The 27,046-nt window shown below is 45.0% G+C and overlaps 1 protein-coding gene across 1 annotated transcript in view; it reads left to right on the top strand.

Moving 5' to 3' along the window:
• Positions 1–27,046, top strand: part of ALK (ALK receptor tyrosine kinase) — a 539,109-nt gene that overhangs the window by 489,617 nt on the left and 22,446 nt on the right. The window contains exons 13-21 of the mRNA XM_073336696.1: positions 5,516–5,666; positions 9,176–9,307; positions 10,416–10,560; positions 12,962–13,144; positions 15,246–15,344; positions 16,784–16,936; positions 18,571–18,576; positions 19,958–20,056; positions 22,159–22,345. Coding sequence (XP_073192797.1) covers positions 5,516–5,666; positions 9,176–9,307; positions 10,416–10,560; positions 12,962–13,144; positions 15,246–15,344; positions 16,784–16,936; positions 18,571–18,576; positions 19,958–20,056; positions 22,159–22,345 — 1,155 coding nt within the window. The remainder of the gene's footprint in view (positions 1–5,515; positions 5,667–9,175; positions 9,308–10,415; positions 10,561–12,961; positions 13,145–15,245; positions 15,345–16,783; positions 16,937–18,570; positions 18,577–19,957; positions 20,057–22,158; positions 22,346–27,046) is intronic.

Below are 27,046 nucleotides of genomic sequence, written 5' to 3'. Positions count from 1 at the left end.
ATGAGGATAATAATTCATATCTGTCTCACAGTGGAAGTTGCCTGACTTAGTTCAATGTTTCTGAAGTACTTTGAGGTCCTTGGATGAATGCTGCTCTGGAGGAGCATATTTATTATTATTATTTTGCATAAAAGAGGGAGGATTTGAGGGATATAATTGTAATGTGACATTTTTGGGTGGGCTGTCTGCAGTGGGGATTGTATCTGGAACATCTGGTTTTCAAAATGTGAGGCTCTACTCATTGAGTTAAAAGCCCAAGGCTGTAGCAGGCTCTTCCCTAGGACTGGGTGGGAAATAGGTTTCCTCTAATCTGAAAATTCAATATTTTTTCCCATTTTGAAATGGGACAAAAAGCCAGAATCTCAAAAAAAAAATTGCCATCTGATCATCCAAACTGTCAATATTCCTTCCCCACTCTGAACTCTAGGGTACAGATGTGGGGACCTGCATGAAAACCTCCTAAGCTTACTTTTACCAGCTTAGGTTAAAACTTCCCCAAGGTACAAACTATTTTACCCTTTGCCCATGGACTTCCACTGCCACCACCAAACGTTTATCCAGGTTTATTTTATTAGGAAAGAGCCCGTTTGGAAACGTCTTTCCCCCCCAACAGCCTCCCAACCCTTGCACCCCACTTCCTGGGGAAGGTTTGGTAAAAATCCTCACCAATTTGCATAGGTGACCACAGACCCAAACTCTTGGATCTTAAGAACAAAGAAAAAAAGCATTCAGTTCTTGAAAAGAAGAATTTTAATAGAAGTAACAATAAAAAGAATCACCTCTGTAAAATCAGGATGGTAAATACCTTACAGGGTAATTAGATTCAAAACATAGAGAATCCCTCTAGGCAAAACCTTAAGTTACAAAAAGACACACAGACAGGAATATCCATTCAATTCAGCACAGTTTATTTTCTCAGCCATTTAAAGAAATCATAATCTAATGCAGATCTAGCTAGATTACCTACTAAATTCTAAGACTCCATTCCTGTTCTGTCCCCGGCAAAAGCATCACACAGACAGATGGAGAGAGCTTTGTTTTCTCTCTCCCCCGCAGCTTTTGAAAGTATCTTGTCTCCTCATTGGTCATATTGGTCAGGTGCCAGCGAGGTTATCCTAGTTTTTTAACCCTTTACAGGTGAAAGGATTTTTCCTCTGTCCAGGAGGGATTTTAAAGGTGTTTACCCTTCCCTTTATATTTATGACACAAACAAAACCAACCCTGGTTTGGGTCAATCAAAACATTTTGTTTTGATCATTTTGAAACATTTCATTTGTTTCAACCCTTTTTTGTGTAAAAAAAATATATTTTTACATAAATTAATTTTAATTTCATAATGAAAAGCCTTTTCTTACAGTCAAAAAAGGGACATTTCATTGTGGAAATGCCAATCAGGGTGTCTTGATGATTTTGAAACTTTTTCTGAAAAAAAATTCGAAACAGGAAATTCTTTGACACCAACCCTTTCCCATGAAAAATTTTCACTTTCAATGAATGGCCAAAAATATACTATCAAAAAATTCCTGACCAACTCTACTCCTTACCCTTTATACGTGGAGCAGACACCACTCAAGGGGGACAGAGCACCACCTTGAGAAGGTGCATTACAAACTAAATATAAAGGTCAGATGACTCTGCCTGCCTTGTTTGTCAAAATACACTTGAACTTGCTCCAGCCACAGTCTCTCTCTATGCTCCTTCAGTCCCTTCACACAGTCTTGCCACTGTTGGTGCAAGAGCCTTCTCCCTTGCAGCCCCTGCCATCTGGAACAGTTTCTTTGTCTGCTTCCTCGAGACTCCTCCTGTTGAATCTCATATTTATAGCCCCTCGTCGCCCTCTCTCTCCCTGTGTTCAACTCTAAAGCTAGCAAGGAGTGTGCAGTCCAGAGAGGACTCTCTCTACACAACGAAGTTGTGTTTTCGAGCCCTTGCTCGGCATCAGTTGTTCTTACTGTGGAGTAGAAGTGAGAGACGCTTGCACTGCTGTTGCTCTGGCTGGACTTGTTCTGTGGATACGCAGAGAACATGAATCTTCAGAGTTCACAATCCAGCTTTTCCAAGGAGGTTTTGGATCTTGATTTACTTGGACTGTAAGCTCTCTGGAGCAGACTCCATCTTTTTGTTATGTGTTCGTATAGTGCCTACCACGACGAAGCCCTGATTCCCTGACTGAGGCTCCTAAGTGCTACAGCAGTACAAATAAATAATAATAATTGGCTGATGTTCTTTACAAGTGTAATCACGGAGTCTGCTATTGACTGGGGAAGGGATCAATTCTGTTCCATCTGTAGTTCCTGTGATTCTTCTTAGAAGCTGCTTGTCATGTATTTCTTGTTCACAGTAGGTTGCAGAGCTGCTACTAGCAGCTCAGGCTTCTGTACCCAATATGGACGGCCACAGAGCTTTCCTAGGGTTGCCAGGCACCCGGTTTTTGACCGGAACGCCCAGTCGAAAAGGGACCCTGGCAGCTACAGTTGGCACTGCCGACTAGGCCATTAAAAGTCTGGTGGGCACCACAACAGGGGCCCGGAGCTAAGACAGGCTTCCTGCCTGCCCTAGCACCGTGTGGCTCCTGGAAGCGGCCGCCAAGTCCCTGCAACCCCTAGATGAATGAGTGGTCAGGGAGGCTCCACGTGCTGTCCCCGCCCTGCGGCCGGCTCCGCAGCTCCCATTAGCCAAGAACCATGACCAATGGGAGCTGTAGGGGCGGTGCCTGCAGGTACTAGGGCAGCGCGTGAAGCTTCCCTGGCCACTCATGAATCTAGGGGCTGCAGGGACCTGCGGCCGCTTCCTGGGAGCCTCGGTAAGCACTGCTGGGACCCCACACCCCGAACCCTCTCCAGCACCCAAACCCCCTGCCCAGCCCAGAGTCCCCTCCCACACCCAAACTCCCTCCTGGAGCCCATACCCCCCAATACCCAAACACCCTGCCCCATCCTCTCCTGCATCCCAAGCCCCTCATCCCCAACCCACCGCAGATCCCACACCCCCAGCCGGAGCCCTCATCCCTGCCTGGAGTCCCCTCCTGCACCCCAAACTCCTCATCCCCTCCCCAGAGCCTGTACCCCCAGACAGAATCCTCACCCCTCCACACACCCCAACCCCCTGCCCCAGCCCAGAACCCTCTCCCAAATCCTGAACCCCTTATTTCTGGCCCTGCCTGGAGCCTGCTACCCCAGCCCAGACCTCATACCCCTCCTGCCCCAGCCTGGAGGCCTCTCCCGCGCCCCAAGCCCCTCATCCCCAGCCCCACCCCGGAGCTCTCACCCTCCTCCAGCACCCCAAATCCCTGTCCCAGCCCAGTGAGGGTGGGGGAGAGTGAGCGACAGAGGGAGGTGGGATGGAGTAAGTGAGAGAGGGGCCTCAGAGAAGGGACAGGGTAGGGGAGAGGCCTCGGGGAAGGGGTGTTCAGTTTTGTGTGATTAGAAAGTTGGCAACCCTAAGCTTTCCTCTCCTAGAGAGAGAGAGACACCAGATGTGTTCACTATAAATGCCTTTAATGTTCTGCCATGTAAATCAGAGGTTAGTTTAAATAAGGTATGTTACACACAGCACCATCTAGTGGCTTAACAGTATAATACAGTTTAGCATTCCCTTACTTCTCCCCCTTTAAGTTCTAGATTCCTACCATTTACCAAATTTACACTGTCTTTGAAGTTCAGATCCGATCAGTCTGTTAAGTGTCTGTGAATCTCACTGGTTTTCTAATTACGTGATTCTGGTTGTGCATTAGTTGCAATGACTGGCAGTAGTTGGTCTGGAATCCTTGAGTCACCATCTTGTTCTGCATCTGCCATCTATAGAGTTTGCTCTGTTGATTGTTTTTTGTTGATTGTTTTGAATTCTTCTCTTTTTGACAGCTGGAGTTGTCCATCCTTTTTCTAACTGAGTGTCTGTCATCGATGAAAAATTGTCACTTTTAAAGTCAACAGTCTTTACTGGACTATTCAGTTTCACTCTCCAGGAAGGCTCTATGTTATCACAAGGGATAGATCCCAGAAATAATGGCTTTTGATTGTAATACGAGTGAATTCCCTAACTCCTTTGATGCAGCAAACAACTGCAGAATGTCCATAATTTTGTGCATTTATCACACCTTATGCCTTTGGCTGGACATGCATCATCTGTAGAGATGTGAATTTTTCCACATCTTGTGCATTAAGGCTGTCAGACTTTGGTGTTTGGCGGTAATTTGTGCCTCTTAGCTGGGAATTCTCTCTTTGTCTCAGCAGTCTTATGGTAAAGACTTGTAGCACTCAGGCTGCATCTGTTAACTGCTTCGAAGCTAGTTTCTTGTTTTTCAAGTCTGGCAAGTTGCTCTTGGTTTTGCTGTCTCACTGCTCAGACTGCTTTGCTATCTGGATAGCTGTGCTTAGGGTTAAATCTCTTAACTTGTGGCTGCTATGAACGGTTTTTATCTGTTAATAACCATCCTGTCTGTGAGGGCAGGTCTACACTACGGGGCTAAGTCGACCTAAATTATGCAACTCCAGCTATGTGAATAACATAGCTGGATTTGACATACCTTAGGTCGACTTATTGCAGGGTCTATACAACACTGGGTCGATGGGAGAAACTCTCCCATCAACTTACCTTATGCTTCTCGTTTCGCTGGAGTACCAGAGTTGACGAGAGAGCAATCAGGGGTCGATTTAGCGGGTCTTCAGTAGACGTCCTAAATTGACCCCCCAGTGGATCGATTGCTATGCATCGATCCCCCCAGTAAGTGGAGACAAGCCCTGATATTTTCATGTTTTGCAGTTCCAAAATTGCAGTTTTCAGCCAATGCATGCAGAGTTCTTATAAAACATTCAATGCTTTCCCTGGACCTTGAATTCTCTGGTGAAAACATGTTCTTTTATAAACCACATATCTCTGGGGTATAAAGTATGCATCAAATATAGCCAGAATCCTTTCATAGTCTTCTTTGTGACTGTCTTTAGTAAAATCAAAGGATTTAAAGATATGCCCTGCCTGCTTTCCCATAGGATAAATTAAAGAGCATATTCGTAGTCTTCGGTTTCCTTGTGGGGTTTGGTAGCAATTCCAAACCTTGCAAAATACTGCTTCTAGTCTGTCAGTTGTGAAGGTTTCTCAAAGCTGAAGTTCTCTTGGGCATCGAAGAGCAGGATGTAGATGAGATCCTGCAATCTTTGGTGCTTTGTTCCTTCTGTTTGCAACTTTTGTTGCTGCTTTCCTTCTGTTTCTATTCTCCTCTGGCACTAGTTTACTCCTGACACCATGCCATGCACACCTGGTACACAGTAGGTTTACAGGGCTGCTACTATCTGCACCAGATACAGTCTAGCCACAGAGCCTTTCCTTTCTCAGAAAGATACATGCCAGATGTGTTCACTGTAAGCTCTAATGTACTGACATTAGCTTAAATAAGGTATGTTACACACATCACCACCTCCTGGCTGAACAGTGTAATACGGTTTAGCATTCCATTACACTGCTTTCACCCATTTGGAGCAATTTGGTATCAGGCTTTTATCTTTTCTTTTCATTGCAGCATCTCAGGCTATGGAGCAGCCGGTGGGAAAGGAGGGAAGAATACTATGGTGAGGTCCCATGGTGTGTCCGTATTGGGGATTTTTGACCTCCAGAAGGATGATGCCTTATACATTTTGGTGGGCCAGCAAGGAGAAGATGCCTGCCCTAGTGTAAGTGATTGCCATTTCTGCCTGTGTTGAATTTTTTCCAGCACTGGGATCTTTAATATTACCACTGTCTGAAGTTAGGGATTTTGGTTTGAGTAGTTCAAACTACAGATACAAGATTTCTGGTAGTGACTTTAATATTAATGGTATATCTATACTGCAGTTAAACACCTGTAGCTGGCCCATGTCAGGTTCATGAGGCTCGGGCTATGGGGCCTGAGCCCTGGGTCTCTGTGGGGGGAGAGGGTCTCAGAGCCCAGGGTCCATCCCAAGCCCGAACATCTACATTACAACTGTACAGCCCTGTAGCCTGAGTCCAAGTCAGCTGACCTGGGCCAGCTGTGGGTGTTTCATTGTTGTGTAGACATACCCGTAAGGGCCTGATGTTGCAGTCCTACCATGAAATAGTGGGGCCCCCAGTGGATCTGCGTGCATCTCAGGTAATCTTTGGTTTTAAGTACCAAATCCCTTTCTCATTCTATAGAAAGGATGGGACAACCTCACCCGTGCTTTCCCCAACAGACTAATTGGGAGAAACTCTGCAAGTTTGGCCTCATGGGGTTTTCCCTTCCTTCCAAACTCATCTCCATCTTTGATATGGGCCCCTCAAATCCTACACGGATCACCACACAAACCCCATTTGCTCAGGCTTTGTTTGTGCATGGGGGGGGGGCTGAATGCATTACTACTGAATCAATCCAACTTCCACTGTTACTACGAATCACTACAAATTGCTTACAAGATGATCACTTTCCATTACTACTGCTAAGAGCTGCAGTAGCGAAGATACTTTTGAGAATTCTTTTCTTTAGATGGAAGCCCTGATGGAGGAAAATTAAGCATTATCCTGTGAAATTTCACCACAGCTTTTGATCTGGGCATTTAGTAGTCTGCAGGATTCTTGGCGATGGCACTTGTTATGCGGCTGGGGTTCACGAAACCAAAGCATTGCTGCCCATTACAAACTTTGAGCAGGGAAGGGAAGGAAGATACAGGCAGGAAAGTGAAAGGGTCTGGGGGCCCCAAAGCCAAATATTGCAGAAAATGCTAAAACTGGAATAATGTTCCCACACACACATGCACTTACTTACACACACGGTTAATGTAAGAGCCCTTTAGAATCAGATGTGTCCTAACTCAGACTTTCATTTAGCATGTATAATCAGATCATTCCAGTGCAATATAATATATGGAGTCATTAAATTACAGGCCACTGTAATCTTAGCGAGGATTTATTGAGTGCTAATGTAATTCTTTCATCGAAGCAAAGATATTGCATTGACTTGTGGAAGGGACTTTTACTTGATTGGATTGTAATCAGTTATGTCTTTGCAAATGAAGGTGTGTTTTTTTTTAATCCAATTGTAATTTACTGGTCTCTCTGGATCATTGCACTTTGTCATTTTATTAATCATCCCCTTCCAACTCTGAATCAAATTCTTGCCTGCAGTGGATTTTTAATTGTGCCTATGGTACTCGGCAGCCAAGTTTTGCGTCCACTTTATGGTAAACAAAACACTTCAGTTCTAAATTGGAAAGATGCATGCATCAAGTTCTTCTCCCGCAATAAAATACTTGTGTGCGAGAGTTGGAAGATACAGAGGGAGGATTATATTTAGACAAATATTATCTGTAAATATTTCCATTAAGGCTCATTACCCCAGTGTTGAGCCCAGTATAAATAACAAGATTGAAATTGAGAGACAGATACTTACATGACAACCAGAAAGTAAAATAACTAATGGCTGAGCTCCAGCTAGTGTAAATCCCCAGAGCTAAGTCATGCTCACTGGACACACACAACAGTGTTCTGATTGACTTTAGCGGGACAACAGGTGTGAACCACAGATGCATAATTAGTCACCAAATTACTGTTCTTTCTCCTACGTTAAGGATGGTCATTATGGCTCTCAGTTGGTCTGTATGAAATGAGTTGGTGTGGACTCAGCTGATTGCCTAATGAACAAGTGTCCACCACAAAACTTGTCATGGCATTTGGCACTGATTGGTAGCTGGTCCCTCAAAGGACTGAAACATGTTGGCAGTCGGGCTCAGTGGCTAGGGCACTGGACTTTAGAGTCAGGAGACCTGGGTTCTATTCCTGGTTGCCACTGACTTGCTGCGTCACTTGGAGCAAGTCATGTCATTGCTAAGTGCCTCAGTTTCCCCATTTGTAAAATGCAGATAGTAATAATATTTACCTGCCTTTGTAAAGCCTATGGAAATCTGTGGGTTAAAAGTGCTCGGTGAAAACCAAGTTATTGTTGTTACGCGTAGGAGGAAGTGGGAGGGGTTCGCACTGGCTACATCTGCACTATGTTACACACTAGGGGTGTGATTCCCCTCCTTGTGTACACGTACTTGAGCTAGCATGAGTAGCATTGTGTGGCTATGGTAGCAGCAGCAATGGAAGGGTGGCTGAGCTGTGCCGAATACATACCCCCAGGTCTCCGGCAGGTTTCTTCTCTGCACAGCTCAGCCGCTTCCCAGGCTAGCACAGCTATGCTGCCATTTAGACTTAAGCTAGCTCGATGGGAGCTGGCATGCACCTGTGCATCGGTGCTGGAAGCAGGGGTGCTAAGGGTGCTACCGCACCCCCTGGCTTGAAGTGGCTTCCATCCTATACAGGGTTTGCAGTGTGGTTCAAGGGCTCTTAGCACCCCCCACTGTACAAATTGTTCCAGCATCCCTGAGTACGTGCACACGAGTAGAGAAATCATACCCCCTAGCACTAGAGTAGAGTCGCCCTTAGGTTATGCCATACCTCTCCTGTGGATAAATATAGGACACCAGTTTCTAGGGATGTCTATTTGCCTCTTTTGATCAGCACTCGTAGGCGCCGACTCCATGGGAGCTCCGGGGCTGGAGCACCCACAGGGGAAAAAATGGTGGGTGCTGAGCACCACTGGCAGCCCCCCGATCAGCACCGCCCCCTTCCCCCAGCACCTCCCGCCCGCTGGTGGGCCCTGCAGATCAGCGCCCCCTCCTCCCTCCCCGCACCTCCCGCCCACCGCAAACAGCTCTTTCGTGGCGTGCAGGAGGCTAGGAGAGGGGAGTGAAGATGCCACGTATTCGGGGGAGGGGGTGGAACTGCGTGGGAAGAGGCGGGGCAAAACAGGGGCAGGAAGTGGAGCGGGGGCCTTGGGAGAAAGGATGGAGTGGGGGCAGGACCTGGGATAGAGCCGGGGGTTGAGCACCCCCCAGCATTTTGGAAGGTTGGCGTCTGTGACAGCACTGGATTCATTTTAAAAGGACTCAATTTTAAAAAGCCACAGATTCCTCTGGCCAGTAGCAGAGCAAAAGGCGACACTCTTGTAAGAGACTGTGAGCCTGCTTCTGCTCCCTTTGGAGTCAGTAGCAAAATTCCCTTTGGTTTTGGTGGAAGCACATTTAGGCCATTGGTTTGCAAATGCAGGGGAGGGAAGAATATGAGGCCTTTGTAGCTGATGAGCTTACTTTGTGTGTGTAGTGGGGCTACTTGTCTGAACTCAGACTTGCTGTTCTATCTGCAGACTAACCATGTTATACAGAAAGTATGCATTGGAGAGAATAATGTGATTGAAGAGGAGATTCGAGTGAACAGGAGTGTCCATGAATGGGCAGGAGGAGGTGGTGGAGGGGGAGGAGCAACGTATATATTTAAGGTATGGGAACTTAGCCATTATATCCTATTACATAAAAATGCTGCACACTGCCTAGACTTTTACGTGAATGCCACCCTTGGTTTAGTAAGTGCCCCCTACAACGTACCTGGAGCACCAAGAACTCTCTGGGCCTGATTTTTACTTACACTAAGGACCCTTTAAATCGCTCCGACAGTGTAAACAAGCCTTAAAGTGAGCTTAAATATAACTTATATTTACAAGGTATGGCTGTATATGCACAGAGGTCCTGAGCCCTGATTGAACTGAATGACCCTGTTCATACCTCTTCGAGCTTTTGCTAAGGCTGTCTGCTGACTCAGGCAGGGTCTCTGCATCAGTTTACATTCTGTTCCCATTTTAAGGTTTACCTTGCACCCACGAGGATTATAAATATAATTTTCTTAACGTGACCTGAGATTCTGGAGCACAGTTCCGACCAAGGGGTAAATTCCATGGCAGTTTCTTGAGCTGTGGAATTACAAAATACACAAGGCCCTGTAGCCTTTGACTTCTGCTGTGCTATGGCATATGAACAACTGGGATCAGCCTTTATGCTCTGCTGTAGATGTAGCTTTTCAGTCAAAGGCCATTGATCTCCACTACAGATCATTTACATTTTATCAAAAGTTGGCTACAATCAGCATTCATTCCAAATCCCAATTTTGTGTGTTCTCAATATGCTTCAAATCAATAGACTTGCACTATATCATAGTAACTCTGCATACTCAAGTAACTCCCAAAGTGGTAATCCCCTGCAAAGTGGAGCCGCTGTACTGCACTACAAGAGCAGCGTACCTTAGAGCTCTCGTAATTGATATACTACATCATACAGGGTAACATTACGTGCTTTACAAGAGCCATGAGTACTGGCGTGCACAATACATATAGCCATCGGAGCAGCTGTTCTCCACTGAACATGGTACGATTAGTAGTATCCATTTATCTTTGGATGCAGGTACGTGAATAATGCAATTGTAATTTGGACTGCTCAGCAGTCCTAGGGGCTTGCTTAGTGCAACATAAAGTAACTAGCATGTGAGATGAACTTGTATTTGCATGTCTGACACAACGTAAACCCCAGCTTCATTTCTCAATTCACCCTGTTAAGATGGAGAATGGAGAGCCAGTCCCCTTGATAATTGCAGCAGGAGGTGGTGGCAGGGCCTACAGGGCCAAAACAGATACTTTTCATCCAGAAAGGCTGGAGAATGATTCATCTGTTCCAGGGCTGAATGGAAATTCAGGAGCTGCAGGTAAGGAACATTTACTCCGTTCAGAAAATCTTTCCCAGACCTGAAGAAGAGCTCTGTGTAAACTCCAAAGCTTGTTTCTCTCACCAACAGAAGTTGCTCCAGGAAAAGATATTACCTCACCCACCTTGTCTCAGGAAATCATTGAGGGACAGAACATAAGTTGCGAAAATGTGAGACTTGTCACCACAGGGAAGACATCCCTGTAGACATGGAAATCATGTAGAATTTCTACAGCATAGCTGCTAATACAGATTCCCAGGCTAATGCAGACAAGGCTATATTGCAGCCTGGATAGCAGTCCCTGCAAAAAGAGCTGAATGAGCCACAGAGGTGGGGACCACCATCTCACGTCAGGGCAAGTGCATTCTCTGTCTATGAGTAGTTTGTGCTTCTATGGTCTCTGCTTACAGAATCATAAAAAACAGAGATAGACAGGACCTATTGTCATCCAGTACATCTCCTTGCCAAGGCCGGATTGTTCCCTTCAGAGCATTGTCTAGTTTTGTTCTCGGATTGTACTATTCTGTGGTTAGTGGACTTCAGTCTTACAGACTGTCAGTCTGGCACCTTTCCCAAGCATGAAATTCACTTTAATTTACATATGTTTGTTTGTTTTGTTTCCTGAGACTGAAAAGCCTCTTCCATAGCTCTGTAATGTCCAGCACTTTGAATCTTGAACCTTCAATCATCATGAACCCTGCAAAAATAAACAAAATCACAATTAACAATATTGAGTGCTTATGGATGTGGTAGTTTGTACAATTTCAAACTAACTCACCCCAATCCTTGTCTGAAAGAGAGAAGTATTAGTATCCCCAATTTACAGATGGGGAATTGAGGCACTGAAATGCGTTTTTTAATGTTCCAAACTGAATGCTATATAGTGGGGACTGCTTAGAGAGCAGAGGGCTGGAAGTCAGGACTCTTAATTCTCTTCTTGACATCCACTTACTTTGTGGCCTGTGGCAAGTCACTTAACCTCTCTAGGCCTCAGTTTGGCCACCTATAAAATGGGGATAATGCTTCTCTACCTCCAGGGCTGTTGTGAGCTTTAACTATTTACTATTTGTTAAGTACATTGAGCTCCTCAAATGAAAGGCACCAGTAGCGCTAGTAAGAATCGCTGTAGTATTTTAGACTATTAAAGAGTATAAGCACAAACTCTTTGATATCAGAAAATTAGATATCTCAAGGTAGTAGAAATGTGAGTCAGAATTTCAAGAAAAATGATTTCAAGAAAAATGGTTTGTGTTGGGTGGTCCATTCATTTAAAAGATAATTAAATGTTTGTTTTAAAAACCTATTTCAGATCCCAGGTTGGTGACGGAGTAATAGAAAGTTAGTTCCTTCTTCATCCACTCTACTTCCCATAGCCTGAGCTCAGGTTTCTGCATATAACTTCTCAGTGTTGAGGAAGCTATTCACCCCCACCACTACACAAACTCAAGTTATTCCGGCTTTGTATAGCGAACTAAAGAGTTGTAGTGGTGTCAGTCCAACTTCCCCATTTTCACTGTGCTGCACACTCTGGCCACCAGGAACTTTACAACAACAGCAAGGATATGCTTAAATGATTTCCTCCAGCTTCAAAAAGTGCTAGCAACTAGAGTCAACCTAAAGGAGATTCTGTGTTAGCTGTCACCAATATGAGACCAAAGACACACACTTGAGAATATCTGATTTCATCCTGTAGAGGGCAATAGAGCACTTACACAGTAGTGAGCTATAGCTCACGAAAGCTTATGCTCTAATAAATTTGTTAGTCTCTAAGGTGCCACAAGTACTTCTTTTCTTTTTACGGATACAGACTAACACGGCTGCTACTCTGAAAATGGCCCATTACAGTTAGAGCTAGTCAAAAAAAGTGGTGAAGAAAAATTGCATTTTTAATTAATTTATTTGCAGAAAAATGTTTCTTTTAACATTTTCGGGGGGGGGGGGTTAGTGAAAAAATTATTTCAGTATTTTTTGAAAACCAATAACCTTTTGAAAACCAAAAAATTTTTGGGTTCGTTTTTCATGAAAATACTGGAAAATTTCCTCCAAAAAAAATTTTAAAAATCCTATTTCCCCCTACACCCTCCATCTCAAATTTTTCATCTCTTTAAATTTTTCATGGAAAAATACCATTTCCTGACCAGATCTCATTACAGTATTGCACTTCTTTTATAGATGAATGAAAAGAGGCACAGAGAGTTTGTGGTCACAAGTCATACACAGCCAGTTAGTGGCAGACTGGGATTAGTACCCAGCAGTCCTGACTCCCGTCCCATTCTCTAACCACTATATGGTGATCTCCCTTGCAGCTGACATGTTTGGAATGAGCATTCATTCTGCTGATATATATATTTTGGATGTAACAGAAACTTACGTGGGATGCTTTCTCTTTTCTTAACTGCAGGTGGTGGAGGTGGCTGGAATGATAACACTTCCTTCCTGTGGTCAGGAAAGTCCTTGCTGGAAGGTGCTACTGGAGGAAAATCCTGCCCCCAGGCCATGAAGAAGTGGGGGTGGGAGACAAGAGGGGGTTTCGGAGGGGGTGGAGGGGGGTGCTCCTCAGGTGGAGGAGGCGGAGGATATATAGGTAAAGTGGCTTCATGTTCAAGGTGTCCCTTCCCCTCCTTTAGTGCTAATAGTCAGCAAAACACTGATCAGAAATTCTCCTATAGCTAGCATATATGATTGTTATGTAATAGGATGTCTGTGTGTTGCCTTTTTAGCTCTGGATGAACTTATGTTGTTTAGCCTTTAAGCAAATAGCCGGATGTCAGTTCTTCAGCTGGAATTCTGGCTTTGCATTGTGGAAAACTATGCCATCAAGATCCTGCTGTGATTCTTGACTCATAACTGTATATTGAGCTTTTCATTTCTTGGCCATGATGCTGAAGAAGCAGGAGCCATAAGCTTTGCATTCCTGTGGTCAAAACCAGCATCTGAGGGCTTTTGCCATGGAGTCTGATGGCCAGTGTTTACACTTAGGGTATGCCTACATTGCAGAGTTAACCCGGGTTTTAGTCTTCACCCCACTTACTATCCATGTAGGGGGGAAAAACACCCTTTATCCAGGTCTGGAGGTGCTTTAAGCCCAGGCTAGCTGACCCAGCTTGAGGGGTGGTGAGAGCCATGACTCCACTTTAACTCAGGCTGAAACCCACATACTGTTCAGTGAGGACACAGGCTAAATCATTTGAGTCCTCTAATGCCCTTCTCACCATTCCCTCTGAGGGAGAGACAGATTCTCCCACAATTGGCTGGGAAAGAAATCCTAGAGTGTCTCAGCATGAAAAACCATGGGGTATTCCCCCAGACACACACAGACAAGTGTGGAAATAGCCAGATATGGCTTTGCTGTGGAGGTGCTCTCACCCAAGCAGGGCTAACCCAGACGCTCAGACCCTGGTGCCAATTACCGGGTTAACAGTGCAGTGTAGACATAGCCTTAAAGGAGATTCAGCATGAGCAGTGGCAATCTAAACTTCCTCCACACTGCCCTAAGACCAGCATGCCTCAACCCTAGAGGAATCACCTCGAAGGGCAAGGCAGGTGTTTCGGTCTCCATAGTCCAATCCTTGGCTCTTGTGCTAAGTCTGCCACAAGGGAGGCCAATTAATGACAGCTATGATGGTGGCTTTCGTCAACAAGGAACTGAACGGAGGCCCCTAATTCCTTTCCAGTAGGCTCCAGATCAGCCACCAGATGGTAACGACACAGAATTACTACCGATATGGGCCAGACTGAAAGCCATCATCAGAGGGTGAACAGCTCCACAACCCATAATCGGTCCCTGTGGCCACCCATCCCTTCAGTGGTGGTGGACTTCTTACTCCTGGTTATCCACCACTGTGGTGTGAAATCAGGGCTGCGGTAGAGTCAAAATACTGCAAGGAAGTAATTAGCCTGAATTTCTAGCTTGACCACCTGGATTGTGATGATATTATGTGTAACGATTTTTTCAACAGAATGCCTTATGTGAGATACTTTTGTTTGCAGTTTGCTATTTTCTCTCCTGCCAAAGGTGATGAAAGTGGAAAAACAACCATCTCTTTTTGGGGTGGAGGAAGGGCATCTGTGCATGTTAACAGATCAAAATATTGGTCTACCGCTCCACTTCTGAGACCCTCTGCTTGTCCAAGGCACACTTGAACATTTCCCATCCAAGCTCCTTCTGTCCCCCATTGCTGGTGGACCACCCTGGCCCGAGGGTGTAGAGGAGAGAGAGCAGATCAGATGATTGTTACTCCCAGTGCTGGTGGAGTACACAGCCTGATCAGCAACTGCGATGAATTAACCCTTATGCACTGGCATAGTCCAGGCTGCTAGCCCAATGAATGCATAGGACGATCTGTTTGTATGTTTTTCACAGCATCTGAATGATTAAAGGTGATATTTGGGCTTAGTGGGCAATGGTCTCCTTGGGACTGAGGTGAAAGATTAATTTGCTTAATTAAGATCCACAAACGTTATTAAGCTGAAATCCTAGAAGTGAAAGGCCAGTAGTCCATACCACTATCCGCTAAACCTTTCCACCATCCATTAAACATCCCAGCTGGATATTTTGACTGATTAATTGCCCTTTTTCATTTGGATGCTTCATACTGTGAATTTTGTTGCATGTTGCAATTCTTAACTGTATTTTAGATCTAATGAACCACTTGTATGTTAAGGTACCTTCTGATTTGACATAGGTGGCAATGCTGCAGCGGACAATGACCCAGAGATGGATGGGGAGGATGGTGTGTCCTTTATTAGTTCACTGGGTACTTTATACACCCCTGCACTAAAAGGTATTGATATCAATCAGGAGTCAGTTCTCGTGAGTTTCCTTCCTGTTTGGAGTAGGCTGTGTCTGGAAAAGCTTTGAGATCCTTAGGTAGAAAATGTAGATTAGTGTGGTTGTGAACACCAAGGAAGGAGAGAAGTTGTTTAGTGTAGTCCAATGAGGAAAAAGGAGATGAAAGGGAGTGAAGAAAAAAATGAAGGCTGTTGGGGAAACATTTCCTAATAGTGAGAAGTGGTGGAAGCTTCGTTTCTTAAGTCGTTTAAAACTGGACTGGACAATGAACCCAAGAAATACTGTAGGGAACAAATTGTTATAAGGTGTGTAATAAGGCAGCCAGTAGGGGGAGTAGGCAGAAAGTTAAACAAGGACACTTGTTGGCTTTCCAGTGTTGCGTTGTATGCTGTTGGCAAGTGTGGGTCTGTGGAGCTACTGCCAGGATAGGTGTGCTGCCTGAAATAAAAGAGTGTTAGTCAAAGAAGTTGGAGTATGTCTGGTGTACAACAATCTACAACCACATTCCAGTCCTGGATGGAGCACGGACGAGATGATCCAGCAGGCCCCTCTCCCCCAGCCGTCAGCCTGTGATTTATATGTTGTGCTTCTGCTAGTGCTGGAAGCTGAGAGCGAGCTTATGAGAAATGTTTCGGTGCTCAGCTCTTCCCTCACTAAAGCTTCTCCTAGGTCAGACTGAGAGAGTTGCTGGAGAGGGCAGTGAGGCACTTCCCCCAGTTCCTGCAGATGGAGTGTGCTACCGTGGCAGCTTTCCCAGTCTGTGCTGGCCCCAAGAGTTGAGATGTGAACTTGATTTCCCCAGTGGGTCAATAGGGGATGCTGTGGATGGTTAAGCCCCAGCACAGACTAGAAAACTCTGAGGACTGACCTAACTTGTATCTCCTCCCCCCCACTCCCATAACCCCAGTGGGGCTTGCTGTAGCATGGAGAGCACAGGACTGCTCCAGCAACACTTCCTCCTGGCCTCAGCATGCCCTGGGCCTGCCCCCACAATGCCCCTTGTGCTCTGTAGAGGCAATACAAAGCTGGCGGGACGCCTTGCTGCATTGCAGGATTCACTGAAGGGGGTGGGGCTGTGTGGCCACATTGCACCAGCGTAGCTGCTTCAACATGGCTACAGTGCAGGTGTCCAAGACAGCTTAGCGGAGGGATTTTTTCTGTAAATGAAAACTATTAGCTGAGATTCCTTCAGTCTCCTCTCCCCTAATGCAGGTACCAGTGAGAAGTGGGAATACAGTCAGCAGAGAGGGGTGAATGGCAGTTAGGAAAGGTTTTTCACACAGGGCCCATTCCACCCGATATGGGGCACGTGGGCACCATACACTTGTGCATTTCCCATCCCATAATGCGGCAGTTCTCCTGTCGCTGTCTGCGGAAAGCTCTTGGGTCATCTCTACAATAACAACTCAGCCTCTTTCATCTGTTCCCTAGTGACAGAGGGGCATGGAGAGGTGGCTATTAAGCTGCACCTCAACTGCAGCCACTGTGAGCTTGATGAGTGCCGTGTTGATCTGGAGACTCAAAAGGTCATTTGCTTCTGTGAGCCTGGGACAGACCTGGCTGACGATGGCGTCTCTTGTGTAGGTAAGAAGGTGCAGGGAGGAAGGGGCTCCTTTGGGATGGGTAGGTCTATGAGTGAATACATAGTGAAAGTCTCTTTAATGACCTGGACTGCAAGGCAACCTGGTTAATTATCCCCTTTGTTGCTGGCATTTGCAGTGAAAATGCAGTGCACTTCAGTGGCGAGGAAGCTGGCACATGGGGCAGCACTGCTGATGTGTTTTGCCTTATATACCTGGGTCACTGGGCAGCGCTCAAAGCAGTTAAGTGATATTTTGCACTGAAGGGGCAAGATATGTGATCTGGGGGTGTGAGTGCCCCTTAAAGAGCCTTTGGTTACATTGACACTGTGTCTGGCACAGATCAGAGAAAGAAGCCCTGATCTGAAATTAACTCTCACTCACTCACCCCAAACAAAGAAGGAATTTCCCCAAGTTTGCTATTTAGGGGTGTATGGGGGTGGGGGGAGAGTTGCTCTTTTTCCCCACCTATGCTTCATGCCACGTGTTAATTTCAAGGTGCTGCCCATGGCCCAGGAGGAAGGCAAGTACCTGCAGGGGGCTGGAGCCCCCTAGGGCCTGTCCTGTGGGCTGCACCTGGGGCTGCCCTGGAGAGTAGCTCGGGCTCCAGGCCCAGAGACCTGCTCTGTTCCCTGAAACCTTCAGCAGCCAGAGACCCACAGGCAGCTTAGAGCTTGCTCCCTGACCTACCCAACCCAGCTCCAGGGACCCACCTGTCCCCTGGGCTGAAGCAACTGCAGCTCTGCTCCAACCTCATGTGGTGCTACACGCCCTCACTGCTGATTGGCCCCAGTGCTTGGGCTAGATGCTGTGATTGGTGAAGGTGGCCAGAACATCGGCTCCTAGAGGGGTGTTGAAGTGCCCCTGGCCTAACGGTGCATTGGGGGCTGCTGTCTTGTGCTTCAGAGTCTCAGCTTTTCCTAGGAAAAGAATAGTGAGGTCTCTACCCTTGCAACTGTGAAGGGAACTTACTGATTTTGGATTTTTACTTTTTATCCTTCAAAAATCCCAAGAACTTCCAGGGGTCTAAGTGGCCCCATGGCCTCTGCTGAAAGTTGCCCCGTCGCCATTGAAATCTGAAATGGCACTCCTGAATTTTCCAGTCAAACTCAACCCTAAGCTTTGGTTTCCCAAGAGCCAAAGATGACATGTCACAGGCATGAGGCAGAGGGAGGAGCAAACATCATGGGAGAGGGGAAAGCAATGAGGAGAGTCCCAGTCAGTGCTTCATTTGAGAGCTGAATGCAAAGCATAGGTAAGCAGAGTGGAGTATATTTGCCCTGCTTACACTCAGAGCTCCAGTTCTGGGCTTTCCCCACATATGTACGTTCAGAAGAGGTACTGAGTCCAGCAGGTAGAGCGAGGAACTCTAAGCCAGGGTTCTTGGTCCTATTCCTAGTTCTGCCACTGAGTTGGGGAAATTGTTCATCCTCTTTATGTTGCAGCCTCCTTTATGTTGCAGTTGTAAAATGGGGATAGTCAGATGTATTTATATGGGTGTGGTGATGGTCATCATTTGCCTTTGTGATCCCTGATTGGAAAGTGCTCCATAAGTATTATTAAATGGTAGATATTGCGGGGGGGTGTTACAAACCATCTAACACTGCATCCATGTAGTAGGATTTTCCCCACCAATAGTCAGCTGTTCTTTCTGCCTAAGAATGGGTGCATTTAGCAGATGATATACTGCACTCGTCCTCATCCTGCTTTCCCTATGACTTCGCATTGATGGTGCCACTCAGGCCGCTCGACAATTTAACTTTACCCCCGCACCACTACCCTGGCCCTATTTTTATGGCCTTGCTTTCATATCCAGTGAGTGTGTGTGTTAATTTCCTGATAGGAAACCATCTGTTTTTATGGTTCAAACTTAATTGAGGAAAGTGAAACAATGAGCCATTGGAAGTCAGAGATCTGGAATTTGATTGCAGCAGAGGTTCTCCTCTGTTTCCCACAGTGCAAGAGCGACAGATGGAGTGAATGGGAGGAGGGACAGAAAAAAATATTACATTAAAAAATGACAATAGGAGGCCCACTGACGGGGCGGGGGGGCAAAGGGGGCAATTGCCCAGGGGCCTGGGCGATTTAAAAGGGCCCAGAGGCCCCCAGCCGCGGCCAGCAGTTCAGCACAGCGGAGCTAAGGCAGGCTTTCTGCCCGCCCTCACTCTGCACCACTCCCGGAAACAGATGGAACGGCCCTACGGCCCCTGGGGGGACAGGGGGTCTCCGCGCGCTGCCCCCGCCCTGAGCGCTGATTCCGCAGCTCGCATTGGCCGGGAACTGCAGGCAGCAGCACGCAGAGACCCCCCGACCCCTCAGTCTAGGAGCCACTGCCAGAGGGGTGTGCAGGTCACTTTTGGGAGCCACCCGAGGTAAGCACCAACCCCCTGACCCCATCCTGCACCCCAACCCCCTGTCCCAGCCCAGAGCCAGCACCCTGTACCCAAACTCCCTCCCAGAGCCCGCACCCCACATCCCCTCCCACACGCAAACTCCCTCCCAGAACCTGTACCCCCTCCCGCACGCAAACTCTCTCTCGGAGCCTGACCCCTCACCTCCTCCTGCACTCAAACTCCCTCTCAGAGCCCTTACCCCAACCCCCTGCCTGGTGAAAGTGAGTGAGGCTGTGGGAGAGCGAGCGACAGAGAGAGGGGGGATGCAGTGAGCAAGAGGTGGGGCTTCAGAAGGGGCAGGACAGGAGCATGGCCTCAGGGAAGGGGCGGGCTAGGGGGTGGGGCAAGGTTCTTTGGGTTTGCACAATTAGACAGTTGGCGGCCCTACCAGGCAGGCATGTGCAATCCCTGGCCGTGCCGGAAGAGCGCGCATAGCAGTGTTTGCGGCAGCTTGCTGGGCACCAGCCGGCGCAGGAGCAGCAGCGCCCAAAGCGGACCGCATCTGGGGCTTGTGCATCCATGGGGGCCCATTGACTGTCCTGCCCTGAGGCCCGGAATTGCTGTCGGCTGGCCTGACCATAGGGAGATCAGTTAAAACAAGTAACTCCCCCTTCCTTATGCATCTCTTTCAGCTGACCCCGTGGCTCATCTCCCCCTCTCCTTGGTTTTGTCTGTCGTGACTTCAGCACTGGTTGCTGCCCTCATTCTGGCTTTTTCCGGGATCATGATAGGTGAGTTTCTCATAAAGCGAAATGTGCATAGAGCAGCAAAAGTTGCAGCATATTGTGCTTCTCACCTGAGCCATTTCTAGCAGAGCCAAGAACATTGGCATGAGGACTCAGGCTTTAAGCTGTGTTGGGTTTTTTTTTAATGAAAACTTATCTGTTTTCTTTTTTGATAAATGTTTTTAAGCAAAACAACCAATTTAGGGACATTTTTCCTTGTGAAGGGAAAGTTGAAAAAGTGTGTGTCGGGGGGGGATTTAGTTTGAGCAATAGTTTTACACTTTATATTTCACCAGGCAGCAAATGGATATCCAGGTATAATTAAAATACCATCTTTGTCTTCCTTTTCTTTACTAGCTAGTGGCAAGGTCCTTCCAGTGACTGACTGCAGCATTGTAATACTTCTCATGATTGCATCCTTAAAGAGAGACTGTTGTGTGGTTTGGGGGTGTAAAAATGTCAGACCACAATATCCAATTTTCACTAATTTTAAAGGGAGCTGTGAGTGCTCAGCACTTTCAAAAAAAATCAGTCCTCTTTTAGTTTAGGGTATCGACAATATGTATTTAGGTACTTACATTTAGTTACCCAAGTTTGAAAACCTTGGCCTAGATTCCAATTTTACAAATTATGGTTTAGTAAGACATGGATGTTCATGGCCTTTGTTAGAATTTTGATTACATCTTTTTTTAAATTTTTATTTAAACAATCCCATGCCTATATTCCTACTCTAAACTTACCAGGATTATTGTGCTAATGCGTGAGAACCAGTTATTCAAACTAGCCAGTCTTTCCATTGTCCACACTGAGGGAAATGCTTTTTAAAAATACACACACAGAGAAGGTCAGATGGTGACTAGTAAATTAGATTTGTGTAGTTATTTCAGTTTAAGAATTTCAGATGTTGCTATTAATACATACACATGGTTTCAGATGTACAATTTCTGTTCTGACAGTATCCCCTTAAGGATCTAATTACTTTTCAATGAATAGAAGAATAACCAAATTCTTTCTGGCCATTCCTATCATTCTCATGAGCAGAATGAGAGCACAAGCAATCAAAGCAAGAGCAATGATAAGGTGAAAGGAGAACTAGGAGGGCTTGATAATAAGTCATTAAACCCATCCCCCTTTGTTAGTGGATGTTTTCCCCTTAAACTCTTCCTCTCAGTGACTTATCTATCAGAGCCGACATAGGACCCAGTACAGCCACAGTCTTTGGGCCCAGTCTCGCTCCCATTGAAGTCAGTGGCAAAATTACTATTGGGCCTGTCCATGCTTGGGCCCTACTTTGTAAACTTACATGTGCAACTCGAATTACTTTCACAGCAAGACTAGCTTTGGTCTGTGATTTCCTAAGAAATGCTGTATTTCACAGGCATGGAAAGCTAACGTAACAGCTAAGTGAGTTGATTCTGAGACTATAAGAACTGATTTCAGCTTTCCCCCAAATTTGAACCATGCCTGAGGTTTAGAAACATTTGATCAAGTGGATGGATGTCTTTAAAAATTTTACACTTACACGCTAGATTCTCTTCATGCTTATGGGAATCAAGAGGGAGTTTCATAAACTGAAGTCATTTTATTTACATAACTTCATTGTGAGGGGAGAGATTTTACTTCTAAAGAGATTTCAGTGTGAACATTGTGATACGACGCAACTAAGCATGGACTTTTATTCAACTTCCTCATAAGCTAGGCTCTTAACCAAAACCCTGCATCCAAATGCCCTTGAACTTTGGGAAAGTTGGATCTGGATACTTTGAAGCCCAGACAATCTCTAACAAAACAGATTTGTTACTTCAGAGTTCACTGTTTGTGGATTTCACCCTATTCTTCAAATCAAGAAATACTGGAAGACTCATAAGTGAGCTTGTTCTTAGCCTAATTTCTAAACTGAACAAGTTGGATAAATTCAGCCTGAGCTTTGGAGAAGCACCTAGACTTCTGCATGTACGCGAAGTACAGATGGTTGACAATGCCCCCATTTATTTTGATTTATTGGAGTCTAAACACTAGACCAGTTCCTCAGCACATATGTTCTGTATTGGTTGCCTTCATGTTCACAGGGCAGTCTGCCTCTCTGATTCACTGTGCTCTATTTCTAGTGTATCGCCGGAAACATCAAGAGCTGCAAGCTATGCAGTTGGAATTACAGAGCCCTGAGTACAAACTGAGCAGGCTGCGCACCTCCACTATTATGACGGACTACAATCCTAACTACTGCTTTGCAGGAAAGACCACCTCCATCAGTGATCTCAAAGAGGTGTCTCGGAAAAATATCTCCCTCATAAGGTAAGCTCATCTGTTTGCCTTCCCCATACTTCACCCCATACACTCGTATACACTCTGTCTCTTACACACACACACACACACACACACACACACAATATCTCTCTCTCACATTCTCATTCTTTCTATACATTCACACACCTGTCCCTACTCTTGGACACACAAAAGAGCTATGGCGGGTAGGGTATTCCATGACCATTGTGGGGACTGGTCTCCTTAGCCTTTCATAGGCTCATTGTTCATCTTCTGTCTTTTAGAAGGAACTGAAGAGCTATAACCATGAAGCCCAGTAATTCAGACCCCAGACATCTTTCTTCCAGGCTCTCAAACACTTTGTGGCATACCCCTGGTGTTTAGACCAAATATTAACTGATGTAATATAGGGAGCATGAGGTTTGGAGGAGGTTCCTTAGAAGCCTGTGACTGTATTCCTGGCAGTGAGTGATGAGAATCTAGATGCTACCCGACAGTGGCATTTGGACTATAAAAGCCAGAGATGGGGAAGTCTATCCATGGGCCTGGGCCACATTAAGATCTGGAACAGAACTTTTAAAAAGATTAGGGGGACTTGGGTTGGGGATCATCTCTAGGAAAGACCTGCAGAATCATCGAGTCCAACCCCGCTGCTATTGCAGGATAGTCCTCCCCCATAGAGGATATGATGTGACTCTGATATTACATGATCCTAGACACAAAGCCAAAAGACAGGATTAAGAAGCAGGAGGGTGTGGGAGATTCAGGAGCTTGTATTTCCAAAATCCTCCCTGAGATACAACAGATGAAGCCCACAACATCCACTACCACCCTCACTGTGTTGTCAGGTACTGCAGGGCTCTTCTGTCATATCTAATATCTCACTGTTCACAAGTTAGGACTTCCCAGTGCACTGTGTGCTGCCAAATGCTTTTGTCACACAGGCTGTGATGGGATCACTGAGTTTGTATCAAGCCACAGAGGGTAAAGGAAGCAGCTGGGAATTGATGGGGGAGGAGGGATAGGTTTATGAGCCATAGAGCTCGGTTTTATATCCCCATTTTACAAAGGGTGAGTAAGTGTTGCAGAGAACAATGTTTCAGGCTGACACTTATTGGGAATAATTGATATTTTCAGTCAAGCCACAGGCAATTTGACTCTGCAGTGTGGGTGAGCTGCCAGGGCTGACACCTGATAGTCAGAGAATGTAATGTTCTTTATCCTGGCAAAGAGTAAAGCCACTCTAAGTTGAACTGTATCTACAGAACAGGTACAGCATGGACAACAATAGCATAAGCTTCCCACCCTCGCCCACAAGGCATGTACCGTCACCTTATCTAGTAGGGACCATGATCTGGGGAGTTCACTCTCTATGATCTGCTGAGACCATCCACAGAGGTGTCATTTAGAACTGGAATGAGGCCACCTGCTTAATGGAATGCAGACCACCCAGCAGCCATTCGAACTGGCCATCAGTCTGGGCCTGGTTCAAGCCAGTGCCATATAAGTGAATGACTCGGCATCCCACTGCAAGACAGCACCCCTAGAAAGCCCCCTCCATGTCAGCTTTGAGGAACAGGAGTATCGGGGGAGGGCTTGCACTGCCTCTGCCAAAGCTGAACCCCTCCGTGGTTGAAGAGGGGATTCCAGCGCTGTCAGTCCAGCAGCTTCCATCTCCGCTACATTCACCGTGGTGTTGTTATGCTGTGTAGCTGAGCCCATAATGCCCACGTGATGTGGCGGCTGTTGCACTTAGTGCTTTAACTTTCATTAACTGAAAACCAGAATAAGCGGTGACACAAAACTTCTATAATGAGCACAATGGAGAAAATGTGCATGAGTGGAGTGTAATATTTATTTATTTGCTTTTTTCTCTATCTTGTTTCATAATTAAACTTCAAACCTTCTTCATAATTTGTTAACATCTATAGTAATCGTTTTTAGCACTTACATAGCGCGCTGTACTACACAGCTTCTCGTTTGATGCTTTCTTTAAGTGAGATATATAATTGTATGAGGAGTTGTTAGCAGATTTAGAGTATGACTATCAAATGAACAGTGTATCCGTGATAGGCCCATCTTTTCTAGCTCACTTTTGAGATACACAGCAAGTAAACTGAAATTAAAACCTGTTCTTGTACTAGCGTAAGAGGACAATGCTATGTACTACTGTGCCAACACTTTAACTCCAGTAGATTGGCTTCATTGGGCATAGTTCGTAGTTTCCAAGGCCAGAAGGGGACTATTGTGGTCATCTAGTCTGACCGCCTGTATAGCATAAGCCATAGAACTGCCCCCAAAGTAATTCCTAGAGCAGAGCTTTCAGAAAAACATCCAATCTTGATTTTAAAATTGTCAGTGATGGAGATGACCCTTGGTAACTTGTTCCAGTGGTTAATTAACCTCACTGTCAAAAATGTATGCCTTATTTCCAGATTGAATTTGTCTAGCTTCAACTTCCACCCACTGTATCATGTCATACCTTTCTCTGCTAGATTGAGGAGCCCAGTATTAAATATTTGTTCCCCAGGTAGGTACTTATAGACTGTAATCAAGTCAACCTTTAACTTTCTCTTTGTTTGAGAGAGCTCTCTGAGTCTATCACTAGAAAACCTGTCTTATAACCCTTTAATTAGTCTCGTGGCTCTTCTCTGAATCCTCTCAAATTTATCAACATCCTTCTTAAACTGTGGCCACCAGAACCAGACACACTATTCCAGCAGTGGTTGCACCAGTGCCAAATACAGAGGTAAAACACACCTCTTGAGATTTCCCTATTTATGCATCCCAGAATTGTATTAGCTCTTTTGGCCACAGTGTGACACTGGCAGTTTGTGTTCAGCTGATTACCCACCATGACCCCCTAAATCTTTTTCAGAGTCACTGCTTCCCAGGATAGAGTTCCCCAGCTTACATTCTTTGTTCATAGATGTGCACATTTACATACTGTATAGCCATGTTAAAATGCATATTGTTTGCTTGCGCCCAGTTTCCCAACTGAGCTGGATTGCTCTGAATCAGTGACCTGTCCTCTTCATCATCTACCACTCCCCCAATTTTTGTGTCATCTGCAAACTTTATCAGTGATGATTTTATTTTTTTTCCCCCAGGTTCTTGATAAAAATGTTAAATAGTATAGGGCCAAAAAACATAAATAGTATAGGGCCCTGTGGTACCCCACTGGAAACAAACCCTTTCAATTATGATGTCCCTTTTACAGTTATATTTTGAGACCTCTCAGTTAGCCAGTGTTTAATCCCTTTAATGTATGCCATGTTAATTTTACATCATTCTAATTTTTAATCAAAATGTTGTGTGGTACCAGGTCAAAAACTTCACAGAAGTCTAAGTATATTACATCAGAATTATTACCTTTATCAACCAACTTGTAATCTGATAAAAAAAAAGAAAGAGGAGTACTTGTGGCACCTTTGAGACTAACAAATTTATTTGAGCATAACAAATTTAAAAAAAAAAGATATCAAGTGAGTTGGACAGGATCTATTTTCCATAAACCAATGTTGATTTGCATTAATTACATTACCTCCCTTTAATTTTTTAATTCTTTATTAATCAAGTCCCGCATCAGCCACTCCATTATCTTGCCCAGGATCGATGTCAGGCTGACAGACCTATCCTTTTTAACCTTTTTAAAAATTGGTGCAACATTAGCTTTCTTCCAGTCTTCTGGAACTTCCCCAGTGTTCCAAGACTTCTTGAAAATCAATGTTAATGGTCCAGGAAGCTCTTCAGCCATCTCTTTTAAAACTCTTGGATGCAAGTTATCCAGAGCTGCTGACTTTAAAATGTCCAACTTTAGTAGCTTCTGTTCAATGATCTTCTCAGACACTAGTAGAATAGAAAGAGTGTTATCATCACTATATGATGAGACTATATCATCTGTTTTTTCTCCAAATACAGAACAGAAATATTTATTAAACACTTCTGCCTTTTCTGAATTATTATTGGTAATTGTACCATTTCCATCTAGTAATGGACCAATATCATTGTCAGGATTCTTTTTATTCCTAATATTTTTTTAAATCCTTATTGTCCTTAACTCTGCAGGCCACAGATTTCACCTTGTGTCCCTTGGCTTCCCTTGTCAATTTTCTACAATTTCTAACTTCAGATGTATATTCATTACTACCAACTTCCTCCTTCTTCCATTTGTAATTATATATATTATATTTATTTTTTTATAGCTGCCTTCACTTCCTTTCTAAACCAGGTCAAAATTTTTACCAGTACAGCTTTCTTCCTCAATTGTGTGATTTTGGCTATTTTGGCATCTAGTGTAAGGTGTTCTTTATTATAATTCATGTTTTTCAAATTAAATTCTTCCTCCCAGCTAATTTGATTTAGTATTCTTTTCACCTTTATAAAACTGATCCTATTAAAGAGCACATGCGCCCGTGCGCACACACACACATAGATAGTGTTTGTAGGTGTGTGTGTTTATATATATTATATTATATTACTAGTCTGGACTTTTTTCTGCTTGTACATGATAAATGTGATCAAATCATGATCACTTGTACCTAAGCTACCATTAATTTTAATTTTGTGATCAGTTCTTCTTCATCTGTTAAGACAAAGTCTAATAAAGAATTCCTCCAGCATATGTCACTCACATTGAAATCTCTCGTGATCATGTAGAATTTTTTCCTACACAATGTAGAATGGTATATAAGAAGCCCTGGTGTGATTTGGTGCTCAGTAGCAGACACT

The sequence above is a fragment of the Lepidochelys kempii genome, chromosome 3 (assembly GCF_965140265.1).
Source record: "Lepidochelys kempii isolate rLepKem1 chromosome 3, rLepKem1.hap2, whole genome shotgun sequence".
Taxonomy (NCBI): domain Eukaryota; kingdom Metazoa; phylum Chordata; order Testudines; family Cheloniidae; genus Lepidochelys; species Lepidochelys kempii.
Note: the sequence above shows the minus strand (reverse complement) of the source record. Positions and strands in the feature narration are given on the sequence as shown.